Source organism: Schistocerca nitens, chromosome 9 (assembly GCF_023898315.1).
Source record: "Schistocerca nitens isolate TAMUIC-IGC-003100 chromosome 9, iqSchNite1.1, whole genome shotgun sequence".
Taxonomy (NCBI): Eukaryota; Metazoa; Arthropoda; class Insecta; order Orthoptera; family Acrididae; genus Schistocerca; species Schistocerca nitens.
The window spans coordinates 175,444,209-175,464,618 of NC_064622.1; the positions used below are offsets into that span (position 1 = coordinate 175,444,209).

At 41.9% G+C, this 20,410-nt stretch overlaps 1 protein-coding gene across 3 annotated transcripts in view; it reads right to left on the bottom strand.

Annotated features, from left to right (window-relative positions):
* Positions 1–13,713: 13,713 nt before the first annotated feature.
* The window catches only part of LOC126203557 (uncharacterized), a 40,967-nt gene continuing 34,270 nt past the window's right edge, over positions 13,714–20,410 (bottom strand). The window contains exons 2-3 of one of the 3 annotated variants that reach the window (XM_049937880.1): positions 15,784–17,596; positions 13,714–15,753 (exon numbers count right to left, since the gene is read on the bottom strand). In XM_049937880.1, the coding sequence (XP_049793837.1) occupies positions 14,252–15,753; positions 15,784–17,581 (3,300 nt within the window). In that variant the 5' untranslated portion in view covers positions 17,582–17,596 and the 3' untranslated portion in view covers positions 13,714–14,251. Of the gene's footprint in view, positions 17,597–20,410 lie in introns of all 3 variants that reach the window. The other 2 variants (XM_049937881.1, XM_049937879.1) reach the window with 2 other exon arrangements.

Consider the following 20,410-nt stretch of genomic DNA (forward strand, 5'->3'; position numbering starts at 1 on the left):
TAGGCCTACTATACATAATCAGGAATATAAAAAATGTCTTCACTGTCATCCTCCACAATGTGTTGTATATTTTCATCTTCCTCAGTTCTATTTTGAGATACCAAGACCATTGTAAAATGAATGGTGAATGGGTGGAACATATTTCAAAAGGTCATTAATATCTTTAAGTTTCTTTGGGTTTACTGGCCTTGGTTGTTGTAAAATGGTTCAAATGGCTCTGAGCACTATGGGACTCAACTGCTGTGGTCATAAGTCCCCTAGAACTTAGAACTACTTAAACCTAACTAACCTAAGGACATCACACACATCCATGCCCGAGGCAGGATTCGAACCTGCGACCGCAGTGGTCGTGCGGTTCCAGACTGTAGCACCTTTAACCGCTTGGTTGTTGTACTTCAAGGGTGTGTTTATTCTTTCTCTTTTGTCCTTTAACGATATTCACATATGTACCTTGCTATATACCATCTGAATAACAATACCTGACAATATTTCCATGGTTGTTCAACAGAGACTTTCAGCATTGAAATGCTACTGAAAGCAGCAGGTTCTTTATCCTCAGTAAATTTTATCAGTTAAAGGCTTTGAACTTACGAAATCTACCTATTGCATTTCAGTTACATTAAATTTTCTTTTACCTGTCCTAGTATTTTTTATAAGATCTACCCACCCAGCAGGTGTGTACACATATTTTTCCAATGTCTTTTTCTTCTCTACGAGTCCAAAGTTCCTATCAGAGGGTAGGTAGCTATGACCTGATGCCAGAGGTTGTACAGAGTTTCAGGGAGAGTGTAAGGGAACAATTGACAAGAATGGGGAAAGAAAAACAGTAGAAGAAGAATGGGTAGCTTCGAGGGATGAAGTGGTGAAGGCAGCAGAGGATCAAGTAGGTAAAAAGACGAGGGCTAGTAGAAATCCTTGGGTAACAGAAGAAATATTGAATTTAATTGATGAAAGGAGAAAATATAAAAATGCAGTAAATGAAGCAGGCAAAAAGGAATACAAACGTCTCAAAAATGAGATCAACAGGAAGTGCAAAATGGCTAAGCAGGGATGGCTAGAGGACAAATGTAAGGATGTAGAGGCTTATCTCACTAGGGGTAAGATAGATACTGCCTACAGGAAAATTAAAGAGACCTTTGGAGGAAAGAGAACCACTTGTATAAATATCAAGAGCTCAGATGGAAACCCACTTCTAAGCAAAGAAGGGAAAGCAGAAACGTGGAAGGAGTATATAGAGGGTCTATACAAGGGTGACGTACTTCAGGACAATATTTTGGAAATGGAAGAGAATGTAGATGAAGACAAAATGGGAGATACAATACTGCGTGAAGAGTTTGACAGAGCACTGAAAGACCTGAGTCGAAACAAGGCACCGGGAGTAGACAACATTCCATTAGAACTACTGACGGCCTTGGGAGAGCCAGTTCTGACAAAACTTTACCATCTGGTGAGCAAGATGTATGAGACAGGTGAAATACCCTCAGACTTCAAGAAGAATATAATAATTCCAATCCCAAAGAAAGCAGGTGTTGACAGATGTGAAAATTACCGAACTATCAGTTTAATAAGTCACAACTGCAAAATACTAACGTGAACTCTTTACAGGTGAATGGAAAAACAGGTAGAAGCCGACCTCGGCGAAGATCAGTTTGGATTCCGTAGAAATGTTGGAACACGTGAGGCAATACTGACCTTACTACTTATCTTAGAAGAAAGATAAAGTAAAGGCAAACCTACGTTTCTAGCATTTGTAGACTTAGAGAAAGCTTTTGACAATGTTGACTGGAATACCCTCTTTCAAATTCTAAAGGTGGCAGGGGTAAAATACAGGGAGCAAAAGGCTATTTACAATTTGTACAGAAACCAGATGGCAGTTATAAGAGTCGAGGGACATGAAAGGGAAGCAGTGGTTGGGAAGGGAGTGAGACAGGGTTGTAGCCTCTCCCCAATGTTATTCAATCTGTATATTGAGCAAGCAGTAAAGGAAACAAAACAAAAATTCGGAGTAGGTATTAAAATCCATGGAGAAGAAATAAAAACTTTGAGGTTCGCCGATGACATTGTAATTCTGTCAGAGACAGCAAAGCACTTGGAAGAGCAGCTGAACGGAATGGATAGTGTCTTGAAAGGAGGATATAAGATGAACATCAATCAAAGCAAAACGAGGATAATGGAATGTAGTCGAATTAAGACGGGTGATGCTGAGGGAATTAGATTAGGAAATGAGACACTTAAAGTAGTAAAGGAGTTTTGCTATTTGGGGAGCAAAATAACTGATGATGGTCGAAGTAGAGAGGATATAAAATGTAGACTGGCAATGGCAAGGAAAGCATTTCTCAAGAAGAGAAATTTGTTAACATCGAGTATAGGTTTAAGTGTCAGGAAGTCGTTTCTGAAAGTATTTGTATGGAGTGTAGCCATGTATGGAAGTGAAACATGGACAATAAATAGTTTGGACAAGAAGAGAATAGAAGCTTTTGAAATGTGGTGCTACAGAAGAATGCTGAAGATTAGATGGGTAGATCACATAACTAATGAGGAGGTATTGAATAGAATTGGGGAGAAGAGGAGTTTATGGCACAACTTGACATGAAGAAGGGACCGGTTGGTAGGACATGTCCTGAGGCATCAAGGGATCACAAATTTAGCATTGGAGGGCATCGTGGAGGGTAAAAATCGTAGAGGGAGACCAAGAGATGAATACACTAAGCAGATTCAGAAGGATGTAGGTTGCAGTAAGTACTGGGAGATGAAGGATCTTGCACAGGATAGAGTAGCATGGAGAGCTGCATCAAACCAGTCTCAGGACTGAAGACCACAACAACAACAACAACAACATATTGCTACAACAGATAAAACGTAAAAAATGGCCTGCATGCCGTTCGCTAAAATGGCCAATATCTCGGACAGCACACTCAAACAGGAAAGTAACCGGTAAAAAATGGAAATTTTGTCAGGAAATGGCGGACAGTTACAAGTTGGGCGCAATGTTCACTAAGTGGTGGAGGAGCGTCACGTGGAGGAGCACCACTTAACAAATGGCGATGGCTAAAATGGCAGTGTCCAATATGCAACATAATTAAAATGACCTCACGGCGGAAGGGGCAAGAGGAGGTCATCCAAGCCGCTGTGTGAGACTTAATAACCCAAAACTTATTCCCATGAAGGGAGGAAGAGTGGCGATGCCAAAGTCACACCACCTCTTGACAAATGGCAACACAGAGATCATCAGTGGGAATGTAAGAACTAGTGGGCTGAGGTACGAGAACTGCAACCTTGGCAGCAACGTCAGCTGTCTCATTTCCTGTCAGACCGACATGACCGGGAACCCGCATAAAAATCACAGTGGCTCCCTCAAGAGTGAGCAAGTGCAAGCTTGGCTGGACCCGTTGCACTAAGAGATGGAAGGTGTGAAGTGCACAGAGGCTTTGAAGGGCGCTGAGAGAGTCTGAGCAGATGACAATTGAAAAACCGGTGTCGCCAGATGTACTCTGTGGCCTGATATAGGGCAAAGAGCTCTGCTGTAAATACTGAGCAGTGTGCCAGAAGCCGATACCAAAAAAATGTCGGTGCCAATGATGAAGGCACACCCGACCAGTGTATGCAAAGGTACTATTGCAAAATTCCATGTGCAGGTTGTGTAATTGAAGGCGACAGAGAAAGGCTGGTGTAGTGCCCTTAGGAAGCAAATGAAGGCCAAGGTGAACACAGGCCGCTGCATGAAGCCAAGGTGGTGAAGGGTACACAAACCACGATAGTTGCAGCGAGTGTGAAGTTAATCTGCCGGAGCAAGATCTGAAAGTGAACTACAAGAGGTAACAGAGAAGAGGGACATGCCCCATACTGGTGATCAAAGGAGTCATCGAAGGAGGAGGCATAGGATGGGTGGCCATGCATGTCAGACAAACGGCTTGCATAACTGCTGAGGAGGAGGTCACGTCAGTAGTTTGGCAGCTTCTGTATACAAACTCTCATCTGGGCTAGTGTAAAAGGCACCAGTGGCCAAATGGATGACACAATGGTGGATAGTACAGAGACAGCATAAGAGGAACGGACATGCAAATGCATAAACAAAGCACTCAGTCTAGTTTCGAACACGCAAGGGATAGGTACAAAATTGGAGGGTGGTTAGATCTGCACCCCAGAAAGTACCACTGAGTACACGGAGGACATTGAGGGACTGCGTACAGTGGGCTGCCTGGTACTGCGCACAGCAGGCTGCCAGGTAAGACATGGGAAGACCGAGACAATTTCCTACTGAGCATGAGACCCAGAAATTTCGTAGTTTCAATGAATGGGAGAGCAACAGGCCCAAGACGTAAGATGGTGGGAGAAACCAATTGGTTCATACAAAGTTTTGTCATTGGAAAAATGAAAGCCATTTTCAATGCTCCACGAGTAAAGACAATCAAAACATTACTGAAGAAACTGCTCTATAAGACAGATCCAGGAAGAACTGCCCATAGTGTGGAAATTCATCTACAGACAGAGAGCTGGAGATACCTGGCAGGAGACAGGCCACTATACAGTTAATGGCAATAGCAAAGACGACGACGCTCAGGACAGAACCCTGAGGCACACCATTTTCCTAGATAAAGGTGTCCGAGAAGTCAGAACCCACACGTACTTTGAAAACTCGGCCTTTTAAAAATTCCTCAAGAAAACGGCGTAGGCAGCCATGGAAGTCCCATGTGTAGAGAATACAAAGGATACCAGTCATCCAGTAGGTGTTGCAGGCTTTCTCCACATCGAAAAACACTGCCATATTCTGGGATTTCCGCAGAAAACCATTCATGACACGGGTGGACAAAGTGACAAGATGGTCAAATACAGAACAGCGTGCTCGAAATCCACACTGTGCAGCGGTTAGTAAATTGCAAGACTCGAGCCACTATACCAGCCGGGCATGAATCATACATTCCATCACATTGCAAACACAGCTGGTGAGAGAGATGGAGTGGTAAATAGAAGGAAGGTGTTTGTACTTATTGAGCTTGAGTATGGGTATGACAGTGGCTTCTCGTCAGCATCTGGGAAACTTGCCCTCTGCCCAGATGCAGTTGTACATATTAAGCAGAAAGTGCTTGCCTGCAGGAGAAAGGTGCTGCAACATCTGAATGAGAACAGTGTATGGCCCTGGGGGCGGAGGATCTGGATGAAGTGAGAGCATGATCTCGCTCCCTCATAGTAAATGTGGCATTGTAACACTCATTATTCTGAGATGATAAAGATGTCACCAGAGCCTCCTCCACTAGTTTCCAATGGAGGAAAGCAGGGTGATAGACGGAGGAGCTAGAAATTTCCGAAAAATAGCGCCCTAAGGTGTTGGAGATAGCAATATGGTCGACGATGGCATCGTCTGCTACTGTCAGGCCGGAAACTGGTGAATGGATATTGATTCCAGAGAGCTGTAGGAGGTTGGCCCACATGACGGAAGAGGTGGTGGAACTGTTAAAAGAACTAGTGAATGAAATCCAGCTAGCTTTTTTGTTATCGTGAAGAATGCGATGACACTGTGCACACATCTGTTTATAATGAATGCAGTTTGCCATCATAGTATGATGGTTAAAAGCACGTAGAGCACGTCTCTACACACAAATTGTGTCGCGGCAGGCCTACGCCACCAAGGGACCAGGAAGTGGTGTGGCAAAGACTAAAATTGAGGAATGGAACGTTCTGCAGCAGTAAGGATAATGTTTGTACGATATTCCACCTGGTCATCACAACTGTGGAAATTGTGTTCGTTGAAGGTCGCCAGGGGAGGGTAAAGCCTCCAGTCAGCCTTAGTAAGCTGCGATCTAGGTGTGCACGGAGGTAGGGTAGGAGTCAGCAAAGGGATAGCACACAGGAAATGGTCGCTCCAGTAGGTGACAGAAAGAACAGACCACTCAAGATGATGGGTAAGATGGGCAGTGCAAAAGGATAGGTCCAAATGGGAATAGATGTATGAGAAGTCTGAAAGGAACACGGGTGCTCCTGTGTTAAGGCAGAAAAGATTAAGTTGATTAAGAATGTCAGCCAAGAGGGCACCTCTTGGACAGGTAGTTGGAGAACCCCAAATGGGATGGTGGGCAGCAGAAATGGGTGAGGTAGCTGCCAAATAAGCTGGAGGAAGTCGGTCCTGGTTACATAGAATGATAGAGGGATGTTAAGTGGTACAAAGGCAAAGGTCAAGTGAGGAAGGAAAAAGCAAACTGCAACACCTTGAAGATGGGTAGTCAGGGAGATTGGCTGACTATGACGGCCATCCCATATGAGCAGCATGACTTCTCCATGAGATGGAATGCTGACCTTGGGTAAAAGGTCAAAACGGACCGGGATGAAATGCAAAAAGCTCAAAGTGGTCGTGAGGACAAAATTTTGTTTCCTGAAGGCAGAGTACAAGTGGACGTTGAAATTCTAAAAGCGGCCATAAATCCTCTTTGTTGGATCGAAGGCTGTGAGCATACCTTTGGAAGAGAGTCATGATGAGGAAAAAATGAATTGGTGTCACCTCAGTGGCTGCTGAGTGCCAGCCTGTGAAGACTCACTGCTACAGGACACTGAGGCAGGAGGATCCTGCTCCATGAGGTCCACAGAAGTGTCGGTTTTCTTCTCCTGTCAGCCTGCAGAGTCCACGCAGAAAAACAGTTGGTGATGCGCACCAGGGAGATGGAGACAGGCCGGGTGAAGGTATCACACGGCAACACTGTCGAAAAGGATCTTCGAGTCGGCGAAGGAGAAGACCGGTTGCCTTTGTTGGACTTCTTCGAGCCTTTCTGGTTAGCAGAGGAAGACTCAGATGTTGGTTGGCTGGAGGGTCATAAGAAGTATTCACAGGAGCACTCCTTATGTCCTTCCTGGCCTGCCAGTTGTATAGCTGGTGACTTCGCCCTGCGAGGCGAGAGTTTGACAGTTTGTTGCACAGCTGGCCGATGGGACTGCGATGCTACCATGACACTGGGTAATTTCACAACCTCAGAGCTGAATTTGAGGTAATATGTCTGCGTGGTTATGTTATTCTTGGAGTGGAATGTAGCAAGAACAGTACTGTAAGTGCCAGATGGTAGAACACAGGGTTTGCGACTAGACAATAACTTGCGAGTGACTGGGTATGGAATTTTTTCCTTTACCCGGATCTCCTGGACAGCCCATTCATCGAGATACACAGGACAATCTTGAGAGGAAGTGGCATGGTCACAATTGCGGTTGATACAGCTGGGAGAAGGAGGTGGACAATCGCCCTCGTGTGCATCCCTACCACAGGTTACACATTTGGCCGGGTGCTGACAAGACATTCAAGTGTGGTTGAAATGATGACACTTCTAGTAGTGCATCCGGTTCGCAATGTACGGTTAGACTGTGAGAATGTACGGTTAGACTGTGAGAACTTCATAGTCCACTTTGATCTTGGACGGAAGCACCACTCTATCAAAGGTGAGAAAAAGAGTGCATGTGGGCACTAAGGAGGCATCTACCTTTTTCATCACCTGATGGATGGCAATGACACCCTGATCAGATAGGTATGTTTGGATTTCAGCCTCAGTCAGTCTGTTGAGCAGCCTTGTGTAAATAACACCACCGGAAGAATTCAGTATTTGATAGGCCTTGACACGAACAGGATAGCTGTGGAGAAGTGAAGCGGCAAGCAGTTGTTGTGCTTGAGAACCAAAAGTAGTGTCCAAAAGCAAAGTGCTGTTCCGTAAAAAAAAAAAGCAAGATTTCACAGGGCCGGTAACTGCATCAACACCTTTCTGATTAATAAACCGTCAACAGTATGTGAAACCAAGAGGAACTGTGGTGCAGCTGGGAGGGTCTTTGAATCATTAACATCATTCCGTTTATGTTTTGTAGACACTGACTGTGAAGATGACTGATTCATTACAAGAAAATCACCCACTTTTGCCAATGCTCTGATGGCACATTGCTTCCAACTGGGGGCCCCCCTTCACAAAGGGGTGCACCCGCCTTTGGTGACTGTCCACACCTCAAGTCACACATCCTGAACGCCTGACAGAGGTACCAATTGGCAATTAGGGAATGTAGCAGCTCAGTCAATCACCCCTCTCTGAGCCTGGCTTGTACCTGGGGGTATGTGCGAAACCTAGCTGTTGACCCGGGGTTGGGAATTATGTGTTACCCAATCAGCTGTTACGCGTCAGACGCATGGGGCTGTCTTCAGGAGTGCACAGGGAGGAAGAGAAAAAGAGGAGCCTCAAACGCTGAAGCGGAGGAAGGATAAGACTAGGTGCACGAAGAAGGGAAAAAGGAACAAAACACAGTGGTGAGACTGTTCTTATGTCAGCTAAGGACAGTGCAGAACATTCCTAAAAACACCCCAGACATGTTCTCCAAGGGAGGGGAAAAAGAAGATAGAGGACAGACATGCAACATGAAAGGGAAAAGATGCTGCAAAGGCTGGGAGCCCATGGTAGATTTCTCCCCCATGTCAGCTATAATGTGAAGTAGTAACATCAACACCTTTTGTAATGGACTGTTTTTAGATAGAGAAAGCAAGGGAAATGGTATTGTGTTCAATTAAGACCACTGTTGTTATTTTATTGCACTAAAACTAAACATTTGTCACAAAAATATGCATTTCCTTGGAGTCGCAAGACAGATTTAAAATACCTTCAATGATTTCAGGAATAACATCAGAAAAAGAGTAGGTCTCTTGAAAAAAGTGTATAAGACAGGGAAGAGTTGTGTAAACCAGCACTATGTTCATAATTGTCGGTTATAAGTCACTGTGTTATGTCTATTATTTTACAGATAATGTGTGATTTTTCTTTCGAGAAATATATGAGTACATAGCGTACAAACCGTCAGCAACTGCCACAGTTTTCTTACTCTTATCATCCATACTTTCTAATATATAAATTATTTGCAAAGTGCCAAAATGTAGTAGAATAAATAAAACATCTATAAAACACCACACTACACAATGTACTTGCGGTGAGATAGTCGCAATTCCTGAAATCCATCGCCTGTAGCCTCTGGCCTGCCGAGGAGCACTGCAGTCCTGGGTCCTTGGATAAAACACGAAAATCTGCCACATTATGCCACTCACAAACAGACCCAGACTGCAGGCAGATCGGTGAGACTAGGTCTGATGGGCAGGGCTTACACATTAGTGGGAAATGATGGGCTTCAGATCAGCAGGCCCAATCCGTTAGAGATACCCACAGAAATGGCCTGTGCTTTTGGCCCGTCGTGGAAGTCCACTTGTGTAACCAGCTATTCATGTGCCACAGACACATGTTTATGAAATGAGACCAATGAGATTTTTCCAGTGTTTTTTTCCCAATTTTCCCTGATACATTTGAAATTACCTGATTTCCAGAATTTGTGACAACCCTGATCAAACATACGCCTTAATTTGAGGAAGAAATGTCTGATGATGTATGTCTGGAGCACAGCATTATATGGTAGTGAAACATTAACTGTGGGAAAACTAGAACACAAGATAATAGAAGAATTTGAAATGTGGTGCTACAGAAGGTAGGTAAGGAATGAGGAAGTTCTCTCGAGAATTGGCAAGGAAAGGACTATATAGAAAACGCTGAAAAGAAGAAGGGACAGGACAGTAGGGCATATGTTAAGGCATCAGGGAATAATTTCCACAGTACTGGAGGGACCTGCAGAGGGTAAAAACCATACAGGAAGATAGAGATTGATATATATCCAGCAAATAATTGAGGACGTAGATTGCAAGTGCCAATTTGAGACAAATATGTTGGTACAGGAGAGGAATTCATGGTGGACCGCATCAAAGCTGTCAGAAGACTAATGACTCCGAAACAGAGAGAATGAGAGCAAGAGAAAGTCCTAATTTCTTCTATCTTATCTTCGTAGTCCTTACGCAGCAGTAAGATTGTTCCCAATCAGCTTTGAATGGTGGCTCTCTAAGTTTTCTCAATAGTGTTCCTGTAAAAGATCATCACCTTCCCTCCAGGGATTCCGTCTGAGTTCCCGAAGCATCTCCGTAACAGCTGCGTGTTGTTCAAACAAATCTAGCAGCCCGCCTCAGAATTGCTTTGTGTCTTCCCATCCTATATGCAGTCTCCTTTACAGATGAACCACACCTTCCTAAAATTCTAACAATAAACCAAAGTCAACCATTTACCTTTCCAACTACAATCCTCACATGCTCATTCCATTTCATATCACTTTGCAAAATTATGCCTAGATATTTAAATGATATGACTGTGTCAAGCAGGATACTACTAATGCTATATCTGAACATACAGGTTTGTTTTTCCTACTTATCCACAATGACTTATTTTTTCTACATTTACAGCCAGCTGCAATTCACAACACCTACTACAAATTTTGTCTAATTCATCTTCTATCACCTTAGTCACTCAACTTTGACATCTTACCATACACCACAGCATCATCAACAAACAACTGCAGATTGCTGCCCACGCTGTCCAATAGACCATTTACGTATACAGAAAATAATGGTGGCTCTATTACACTTCCCTGGGGCGCTACTGACAATTCCCTTGTCTTTGATGAACACTCGCCATTGAGGACAACACTGAATTCTATAACTGAAGAAGTCTTCAAGCCAATCACATATTTGAGAACATATTCCTCATAACGTAATTTTTTTTTAAAAGTCTGCGGTGGGGTACTGTGTCAAACGCTTTTTGGAAATCTACAAATATGGAATCTGCCTGTTGCCCCTCATACACAGTTCACAATTCTATGTGTCACAAACGGTAAGCTGAGGTTTGCATGAACAATGCTGACCTGTGGGCACAAGGTTTCAGTGTCAAAGAAATTTATATTTGTCTGAGGATATGTTCAAGAATTCTGCAACAAACCAGTGTGAAGAATATTAGTCTGCAATTTTGCAAGTCTGTTCTTTTACACTTATATACAGGAGTCATCTTAACTTTTTTCCATTCGCTTGGGACTTCCATCCAGAACTGATGGCTTATTTGTTTTCACTTCTTACTCTACACCAGGGATGCTTATTACTACATTTCCTAGCTTTCAAAACTAATAGTCCCTTTCTTGGAGAGGTGAGATGGACAATTTGAGGGAGGTTAAATGGACTGGCAATCTCTCATACCCATGGACAAGAGGGATCCACCTTTAAGCTTCTTTCAATTTCTCGTAACTATTTTCTATGGACTGATAATCTCGCAGTCTAAGTTATCATCAGATGTGTTGCCAGACACCCCCTGCAAAAGATAATAAAGACAAAGTATGTAATATGTACCACTACTGTTTAAATAAACCTTTTTTAAAATTTGTTACAATTATTTCTCAAATCATCTTTTCCAAGCAGCCTTATCCTGCCAAAGATTTCCTTGCACACCTCTTCCTTCCACAACTAGGGACAGTTGTTTTCCCCATACCTCTCATGGTCTCTTTTTTCACTTGTGGATGCAATTCCAATATTCTCCTTGGCCAACAGTATCATCCAAATTTCCTCATGTGGCCATAGCATTTCATTGCTCCTCTATTCTTCAGTACATCTTTTTTGTAGGCCCCCCCCCCCCCCATACTTTTTATTTCTTCATTTTTCTGGTGTTGTAGTCTCAATCTTTGACAGCTTTTAAAATCAATTTCCAGAGCTGCTAATCTTTGTCAGTTTCTATGCACTAAAGATTTACTTCATGAATATACAAAATTAACCTGAAATTTAATGACAAAATATCAGAGGCTGTTCAGGGATATTTTCTGGGTATGTTGGTGTAAAGAACCCATAGTCTCTGGAGGCTCATTACACACAGTAATAAAGTAATTATTTACTTGGTTTGCTTCCCCAATTATCTTTGTTTCTGTGAAAAGATCTTCATAACAGTGAAGAAGTGTGCAATATGCACATCACCAAAAGGCACAACACATAACATCGAGTAATGCAACAACGATCACAAACAGAAGTACTATCACTGTGGGAACAGCTCAGTATTTGGTCATCAAGCTGTTCTCTCACTGCATTCAGTGAACCCATACACTAGGTGCATATCAGCCAATTGTTCATCAGTAAATTTGTCTATACTGCTTTGTATCACTGCTGATGTACAACCCTGCTGCAAAAACAAACCAGAGAGGGAACAAAGCAGTGCTGAAGCCCAAGCTTGAGGGTGAGAGTAAATTGGGCTTTATCATTATCAAGGACTGTAATGTTTGTTTCCAAAGTCACAATGTGCATACTGTCAAAATATGCATTGTTTCTGCATTTCAATGAAAATATATGTGCAACAAAGATAAATGGTGATAAGAAATAAAATGAAATGCAATTATTCTTTTAGGAGGTACCAGAGATGAATGTATCGAATTACCTTTGACAATCCACATTTTTACCCCCAATTAGAGCTCAGTTTCACTGGGTATACACAGCCCGTATCACACATTGACTTTTCGCAATTATTGAGTCCACTTGCTGCAAATTTTCTGTGCTATCTCAGCCCCCACCAGAACTAATGCGCTATGTATGTGTCACTTGATGATATAAAGTACTGGAATTCCAATACATCAAATAACTTCAACCAAGCTATATCTGTCTGAAGTTCTGCCTTGGAATAATTGCCACCATAACCACAATTCTTTCAGTACAAATCATTATTAATTTCTTGTTGCCCTCTGAAAATCTGCAGCATTACAGGCAGCTGCTATACGCTTACTCAACCATTTCCCTTGCTATGTGACTCTTATCAACACAACTGTTCCTGATTTCATAACCCCAGACCTACCCAAACCACTAACATGTGAGGAATCTATGAAGCAACCTGTGTCGTACACCAGCTGATGTGATGTGAAACCACTCTTCAGGTTTAAAGGCTGGGTATCAGGGACTCTTTAACTGAAGAAATATAGACAACAATCTCTCACAGTCAGTCACACACTTGTGCAACATGTGGTTCAACAGATCATGTATGTACAGAACGCCCCAATTTCATTTCCTTACAAAATAAAATTCCACCTCCGACAATGCTCATACCATCCATGCCCACTTAAACGTCAATATTTTGTGGAGTTACACACAACTTACAGAAAACAATACACCACGAGCCATTTCAAATTCATGCCCTCATTCTCCTTTCAGGAGTCATCGCAATGGATCAGACCGATATCTGTTATCAATGGCACATAGCAAAAACACTGACACACTACCCCAAAGAAAATAACAGACCCACACAAGAAAAATACACCATCTCCAATAAAATCTCAGTCTGCGAAGAATCAGACAGACATCCATGACAAACACAATTATGCAGGGCTAGCAAAGTAATTACTAGCAAAACATGTTACCTGGAAAATTTACAGGAGTCCAAAAATATAATTTACGTTTCTAACGGCTTGACTGCTTCTCTTTCATAATGCATAAGCTTTCCACAAGCCCAAACATTTTCTTATACGACAAAATCTACAAAACAATGACTGGATGGGTATCACATATTACTGGGGACCTATACAGTGTTGTACAGGAATGTGGGAAGAATACTGCTGTAAAAAGACAGTGCAAAGATATTACGCTTTAGGTGACAACTGTTCCACCAATAAAAAAGATGCATTCATTACATTTTTTTAATACAGAAAAGATGTTTACATTATATTGAGAGTCACTGAAAGCACAAGTAAATTATTAATTTAAATAACATTAAATTTAATTGATGAAAGTCAAATGAATAAACTTTGTTACGGAAATTTAAATGGTTAACCCTCAAGATCAATACAAAAATGTATAAGACAACTTAATACATACTATATACATGAAAAAGGGCAAGGATGCACAAAATGTAAACAAACAATTATAAATAAATCTGAAAAAGACATAGGGCAACAAAGAAACAGATGGCTTCCCTGAAGGCAGAACAGGCTGTAAATATACTCCATAAAGTGAAGAACAAAGTATAAAAATTTGTCAGGTGTAGAATGCAAAAAGAGAATACAGATACCAAAACAAAGAAATTGTCGGAATAGGCAAAGTGGTGAAACAGGAATGGCTACAGAAATGCAGAGATGTAGAAGTACGCATGACTATGGAAAATATAGATGGAGGAAAGGACACTGCAGTACTAAACAAGGGGAAGGCTGCTGCTGCTCATTGGAACATTAGAAATCATCACAGTGGTTGATTCTTCCCCTTGTGTTGGAGTATTAAAACACTAAGCATTTTGCTTTCCTGTTTTCTTTGGTTGCGGTTGCTGTAATTTCTTGTCCTAGCATCAGTGCTATCAGTATGAGGGTGGCCAAAGCAGCTGACTAGTCAGAGGCCTCTGGAGCTTTCCATGATGCACGGACTGGCAGTTCAGTCTGCTGGTTGTTGGGAAGCGGGCAGCATGCCTGTTTCCACAGCCATCTTTACAGCAGCATAAATCCGTTGTGGGAGATTCCTGATTGTCTCCTCTAGCAGGGCAAACTGTCTAGGTATATCTGCAAGCTGTTCAGCAGTGGTAAAGCTGTTGCTGGGCATTATGTCAGTGCAGTTGGTGGCTTCAGCATTAACACTATCTTCACCTTTGACATAGCTGGTGCCATTTCTGGAACTATTCTGGCCCATGGAGGTGGAGACCAAACCCTCCTGTTCTGCCTCCCCCGCAGCATGCGGACAACACCGCAGCTTCTGTTTTGGTGCACTGTCAAGCTGTAATTCAGACATACGCTTTTTGGCGTGGGTCTGCCCAAGTCTATTGGCTGTTGGGCCCATAAAGCTTGTGTCTGATGCAGACAGCAGCTTTGCTTTGCTAACATCACTAATGAGGTCCACATGTGGCAGTGCGGTTGGATCTAGATGGCAGACAGAATGGTTAGCCTTCTCTTGCTTAGGCTGGCTGCAAGGTACTTCATGCTGGCGAGCCCCACAGTTCATGAACTTCAGTGCTTTGTTTCTGAGGAGCAGACATTTCTGGCTTTGATGTTCACCGGTACACTGGATGCAAATGTCAAGCTGTGAACAATGGTGTGCCATATGTCCAATGGCCTGGCATCGGAAACATCGAGGGCCACCCCGCCTTCTCTTCAGGTTTTCCACGCTAATGATTCTGTTGGCAATCAGCGTGATGCTAAAAATTTTCCTGTTCTGTGGGGTCTCAGGAACTACAACCAGAAATAGAGGCATTTCCCTCCCTGTCTTTGGATATTTCATGCGCACCACAAAGTGTACAGCAAATCCAAGCTCTTCCAGTTCCTTCCACAGGTGATGTGGCTGAAAAGTACGTGGTAGTCCACGGAAGACTGCTGTGATGACTTTGTCCGCGTGGGTAGTATGAGTGTAAAACAGAATTTGACGTGCTGCTGCTTCACTCTCGACTCTTTTATAGTCCGCAATGTTACAGAAATTGACCCGGATGAGGTCTTTACCTGCAGTTCTCACACTGAAGTCCTCTGTTGTCCACTCTTTAAGTAACTGCAGGAAATATCTGTAGTGGCCCTTGATGTGTAGGATGATTGGTGGTGGCTTAAGCTCTGCCTGCTTGACAGATTGTAGGTCACTGTTGCTGGAACCAGGCCCTTCTTTCATTCCTCCTCCTACGACTTCATTTGTTATTCTTCCTCCTGCGACACCTCCGTTCGCTGTCCCTCCTCCTGCGACACCTCCGTTCGCTGTCCCTCCTTCTGCGACACCTCCGTTCGCTGTCCCTATTCCTGCTCCTGCGACACCTCCTTTCGCTATTCCTCCTCCTGCGATACCTCCTTTCGCTATTCCTCCTCCTGCGACACCTCCTTTCGCTATTCCTCCTCCTGCGACACCTCCGCTCGCTATTCCAACTCCTGTGACAACTCCGTTCGCTATTCCTCCTCCTGTAACACCTCCATTCGCTATTCCTCCTCCTGTAACACCTCCATTCGCTATTCCTCCTCCTACTACATCTCCATTCCTTATTCCTCGTCCTACAACACCTCCATTCGTTATTCCTCCTCCTCTGACTACTTCAATTGTTACTCCTCCTCCTCCGACTACTAAATTCCTTATTCCTCCTCTTATGACTACTAAATTCCTCATTCCTCCTCCTACGACTACTCCATTCATTATCCCACCTCCTCCAACTGTTCCATTTGTTATTGCTTCTCCTACAACTGTTCCATTCGTTATTCCTTCTCGTACAACTACTCCATTCCTTATAACTCCTCCCAAGACTGCTCCATTGTTTATTCCTTCTCCTGTGACAGTTCCATTCCTTATTCCTCCTGCTATGACTTCTCCATTCCTTATTCCTCCTGCTGTGACTTCTCCGTTCCTTATTCCTCCTGCTGCAACTTCTCTGTTCCTTATTCCTCCTGCTACAACTTCTCCATTTGTTATTCCTCCTGCTACAACTTCTCCATTTGTTATTCCTCCTGCTACAACTTCTCCATTTGTTATTCCTTCGTCTTCAGTTTCTTCATTCATCAATCCCTCTTCTTGTTCTTCTGTTTTTTCTATCATTAATCCTCCTTCAACTTCCTCCTTCATTATTTCTTTATCAACAATTTCTTCTTCTTCATTATCAATTTCTTCTTCTTCAAAATCAATTTCTTCTTCATCTATTATTCCTCCTTCTACTACTTCTCTATTCATTATGCCGTCTTCAGTTTCTTCATCCACTATTCCCCCTCCTTCGATTTCTTCATTCACTATTCCTCCTCCTTCAGTTTCTTCATTAATTAAATCTTCTTCTTCTATTTCTTCATTCCTTAATCCTCCTCCTCCTCTTTCTATTTCTTTATTCATTATGCTTTCTTCCGTTTCTTCATTCATGAATCCTTCTTCCGTTTCTTCATTCATGAATCCTTCTTCCGTTTCTTCATTCATGAATCCTTCTTCCGTTTCTTCATTCATGAATCCTTCTTCCGTTTCTTCATTCATGAATCCTTCTTCCGTTTCTTCATTCATGAATCCTTCTTCCGTTTCTTCATTCATGAATCCTTCTTCCGTTTCTTCATTCATGAATCCTTCTTCCATTTCTTCATTCGTTATTTCTTCCTCTTCATCAATTTCTTGTTCTTCATAATCAATTTCTTCTTCATGTATTTCTTCATTGACTATTTCTTCATTGACTATTTCTTCATTGACTATTTCTTCATTGACTATTTCTTCATTGACTATTTCTTCATTGACTATTTCTTCTTCACCACCATCATCATATTCATTGTCTTGCACTACGGAGGCACTGTCAGTGTCACTGCACAATGAATTAGCACAATTCTCCCCATCAGATGGGTTTTGTGGTAGAGTTGTGTGGTCGGTAGACAACCCTCTTCTATCGTGAACAACCTCAGTTTTCCACCTCCTGTTCAAGGGGGGTATGATGGCAGCAGGTCTCTTGCCACTAGCATATGCTTTCTGAAATGCAGTAGAGAAGCGTTTATGTAGCTGCTCCGAATCGATGTGATTTGACTCTTGAATTGCATTTTGTTGTTTTTGCTGCTGCAGCTTATATTCCTGATGGCACTCAGGAAGCTTTGCATGGACAACAGTGTTTTCTTCTGGCATCAGCAATGGCACTGAATTCCCTGCAGTTTTGAAGTGGTGTGGAACACTTCGAAAGTGGCGAGGGCATACCAAGCAATGGTATTCCCCTGCTACATGCTGTGGTACCATATTGGGAGCTCCATCTGCATCACATACCTCCATCTCCCCAGTTTCAAATTCGCCCATGAAGTGACAATAACGCTGAAAGATGGAAATAATACGTATAAGGGCTACATGAAGGAGAGAGAATTGAAGACAACAGTATGGAAAGGATAGAGGAAATGGATGAGGATGATGAGATGGGAATGTGAACTGCGAGAAGGATTTGATACAGCACTGAAGACCTAAGATTGAACAAAGTATCGGGGTGGATGGCATTCCCTCAAAATTATTACGTTCATTGAGAGAACCAACCAAATTTTCCACCTGCCAAGCAGGATACATAATACATAAGAAATACCCTAAGGCAGATTATAATATTAACGAAAGTAAAACGAAGATACTGGTGCGAAAGACAAATTAAGTCAGGTGATGTTGATCAATGGAATTCATTTAGAAAATGATACCCTAAAATAGGCATAGACAAATGGGTTCTGCAATTGCTCCAGCCGTGCTCCTGCCTAGCACAGCAGCAAGTGGGGGTGAGGATGGAGGAGGAAAAGGAAAGCTGCAGCCAGACACTATTACACATAGTCCATCACCTTGTCAAACACAAAGCAGTTTGCCGACAACATTACTTATGTTAAATTAAATTTACATTCTGCATCAGGAATACTATGGCATCCATGCAGTTGTTCAAATACAAAAAAGTGGAGAAGCCGTTATCATTCAATGCGACAGAATGGGAGTTGCTTTACTTTTCATATTGTTTGAAGCCATGCAAAGTGCTTAGTGCTTAACATGCTATCGTAAAATTATGAGCTGGAAAAACATTCACTGGATCATCATTACACCAGCCACAAAGACAATGATGCACTTGTCTTCCAAGGAACAAGAATGAATGCTGGCTGAATTGAAAGAAGCCATACAGGAAAAAACTGAGTTAAGGGTAAAGTAGTGAAAAAGTCTTTGATGGTCGACATCATTTCTTTGAATTCATTAAGTATCTTAGTGCAAAGGGAGTGTCATTTGGTAGCAGAAATTGCAGACAAAAGACTGATTCTATCAAATAAAAATGTATTCTATGGAAAAATCAACTTAAAGTTCATGATATGGAACATTTCTCAGAACTCAAGGCAGTCATTTGTGGACCAGACATGACTAAATATGTTTTTTAGTAATTGAAACATTTCATCATGAGTTCTCAAACAGAAGACTGATTTTGTTTGTTTGTAATGTACCACTTTACTTCTACCTTGAGCTACTAAACATACAGTGTAGCACCCAGTTCAATGACTATTTTGTCCAGTATGTAAATTTATAAGACTTCTATACAACAGTACCCCAAGAGCAATGTTCTTGAATGCAGAGACAAGCTACTAAAGTTATTTCAATGTATGGTTCAACATGTGTGAGAGCTTTTTCTCTCTCTCTTTCATTAAATCGGCAAAGCACTGCAGACGTTTAGTTGGTTTTAACAGATCTTAATCTGCATAACTCCATGTGTTCCACTGCATGAAAAACCATAGATGCAGACACATTATGTATTCTAAAATCAAAATGTGTATAAATTAATAAACATTATGACTTATTGTTAAAAGCCTGTAGGTAAAGCTCTTGTAGCACTGCTAATTGTGTTAGCTCTGTCTAACATACTATGTAATAAACGTTATTGCTCTCACAAAAAAATAAAAAGGTGAAAATCAACACTAGTGATAAAATCCTGCTTACAAAAGTTAGGTGCAATATCTGCCTCTTAGAAGTAGTTGCACTGTGTTGCAAATACATCTTCCTTAGTTTCTCGGATGTGCAGCCTTCAGGATACAGTCATCTCAGTCGCACACCTTCTTGGAATAACGCACTGGTGGGGGAAGCTGGAGCACTGAGCAGGCTTAGCTGCATTTGCGGAGCGCGAGCGCACTTTGGGAGCGAAAATCTTGGCCAGGCCTTTACTAAAGGTAGTAGATGACTTATGCTATTCAGGGAAGAAAATAGATGGCAAATACTGAAGTAGTGAGGAAATAAAATATGGATTGGCAATAGTAAGAGAAGCTTCTGAAATGTAATGATACTGCAAAATGCTGCAGATTGCGTGGGTACATTGGATCATAATGTGGACATGGTGAATCGAAATGGGAGAAAAATTTATGGTACAATTTGAGTAATACAAAAGACTGGTTGATACATCACATCCTGAAGCAGACAGGACTCTCCGGTTTAGTAATACAAGGAAGTGTGGGGGATGAAACTGGGAAAAAACAGACAAAGGCTTGAATACAGTAAGCAAGTTCGCGGGGAAATAAGTTGCAGTTGTATAGAAAGAGGCTTGTGAAGGAAAGAGTAGCATGGAGAGCTGTATCAGTCTTCCAACTGAAGACCCCAACAATAACAACAGGATAAATGAAAACTGTATAACTGTCCATGACCAATTACAACATTTCAGATTTTATCTATAGCTCATACCATTCTCCAAAAATTAAAGTTTTCCTTTTTATTGTAGCTTTCCTTATGTTTTAACTCATCATTTATTTTACTTGTAGGCAACTTTGAATAAAATAAGATCATAAACCACATCATCACACATCTGCAACTAAGCAAAATAATGTAATAGTAAAATGACGAACAACTGAATGCCAAAATGACAATAATAATAATAATAATAATAATAATAATAATAATATACAGTGAGACAGAAGGATTCATGACTGCAATACAGGATCAAACAATAAACACCAGGTATTACAGCAAGCATATTATTAAAGATCCCAATACCACAACAGATAAATGCAGACTTTGTAAACAACAAATAGAAACAGTAGATCACATCACAAGCGGATGTACAATACTAGCAAATACGGAATACACCAGAAGACATGACAATGTCGCAAAAATAATACATCAACAGCTTGCCTTACA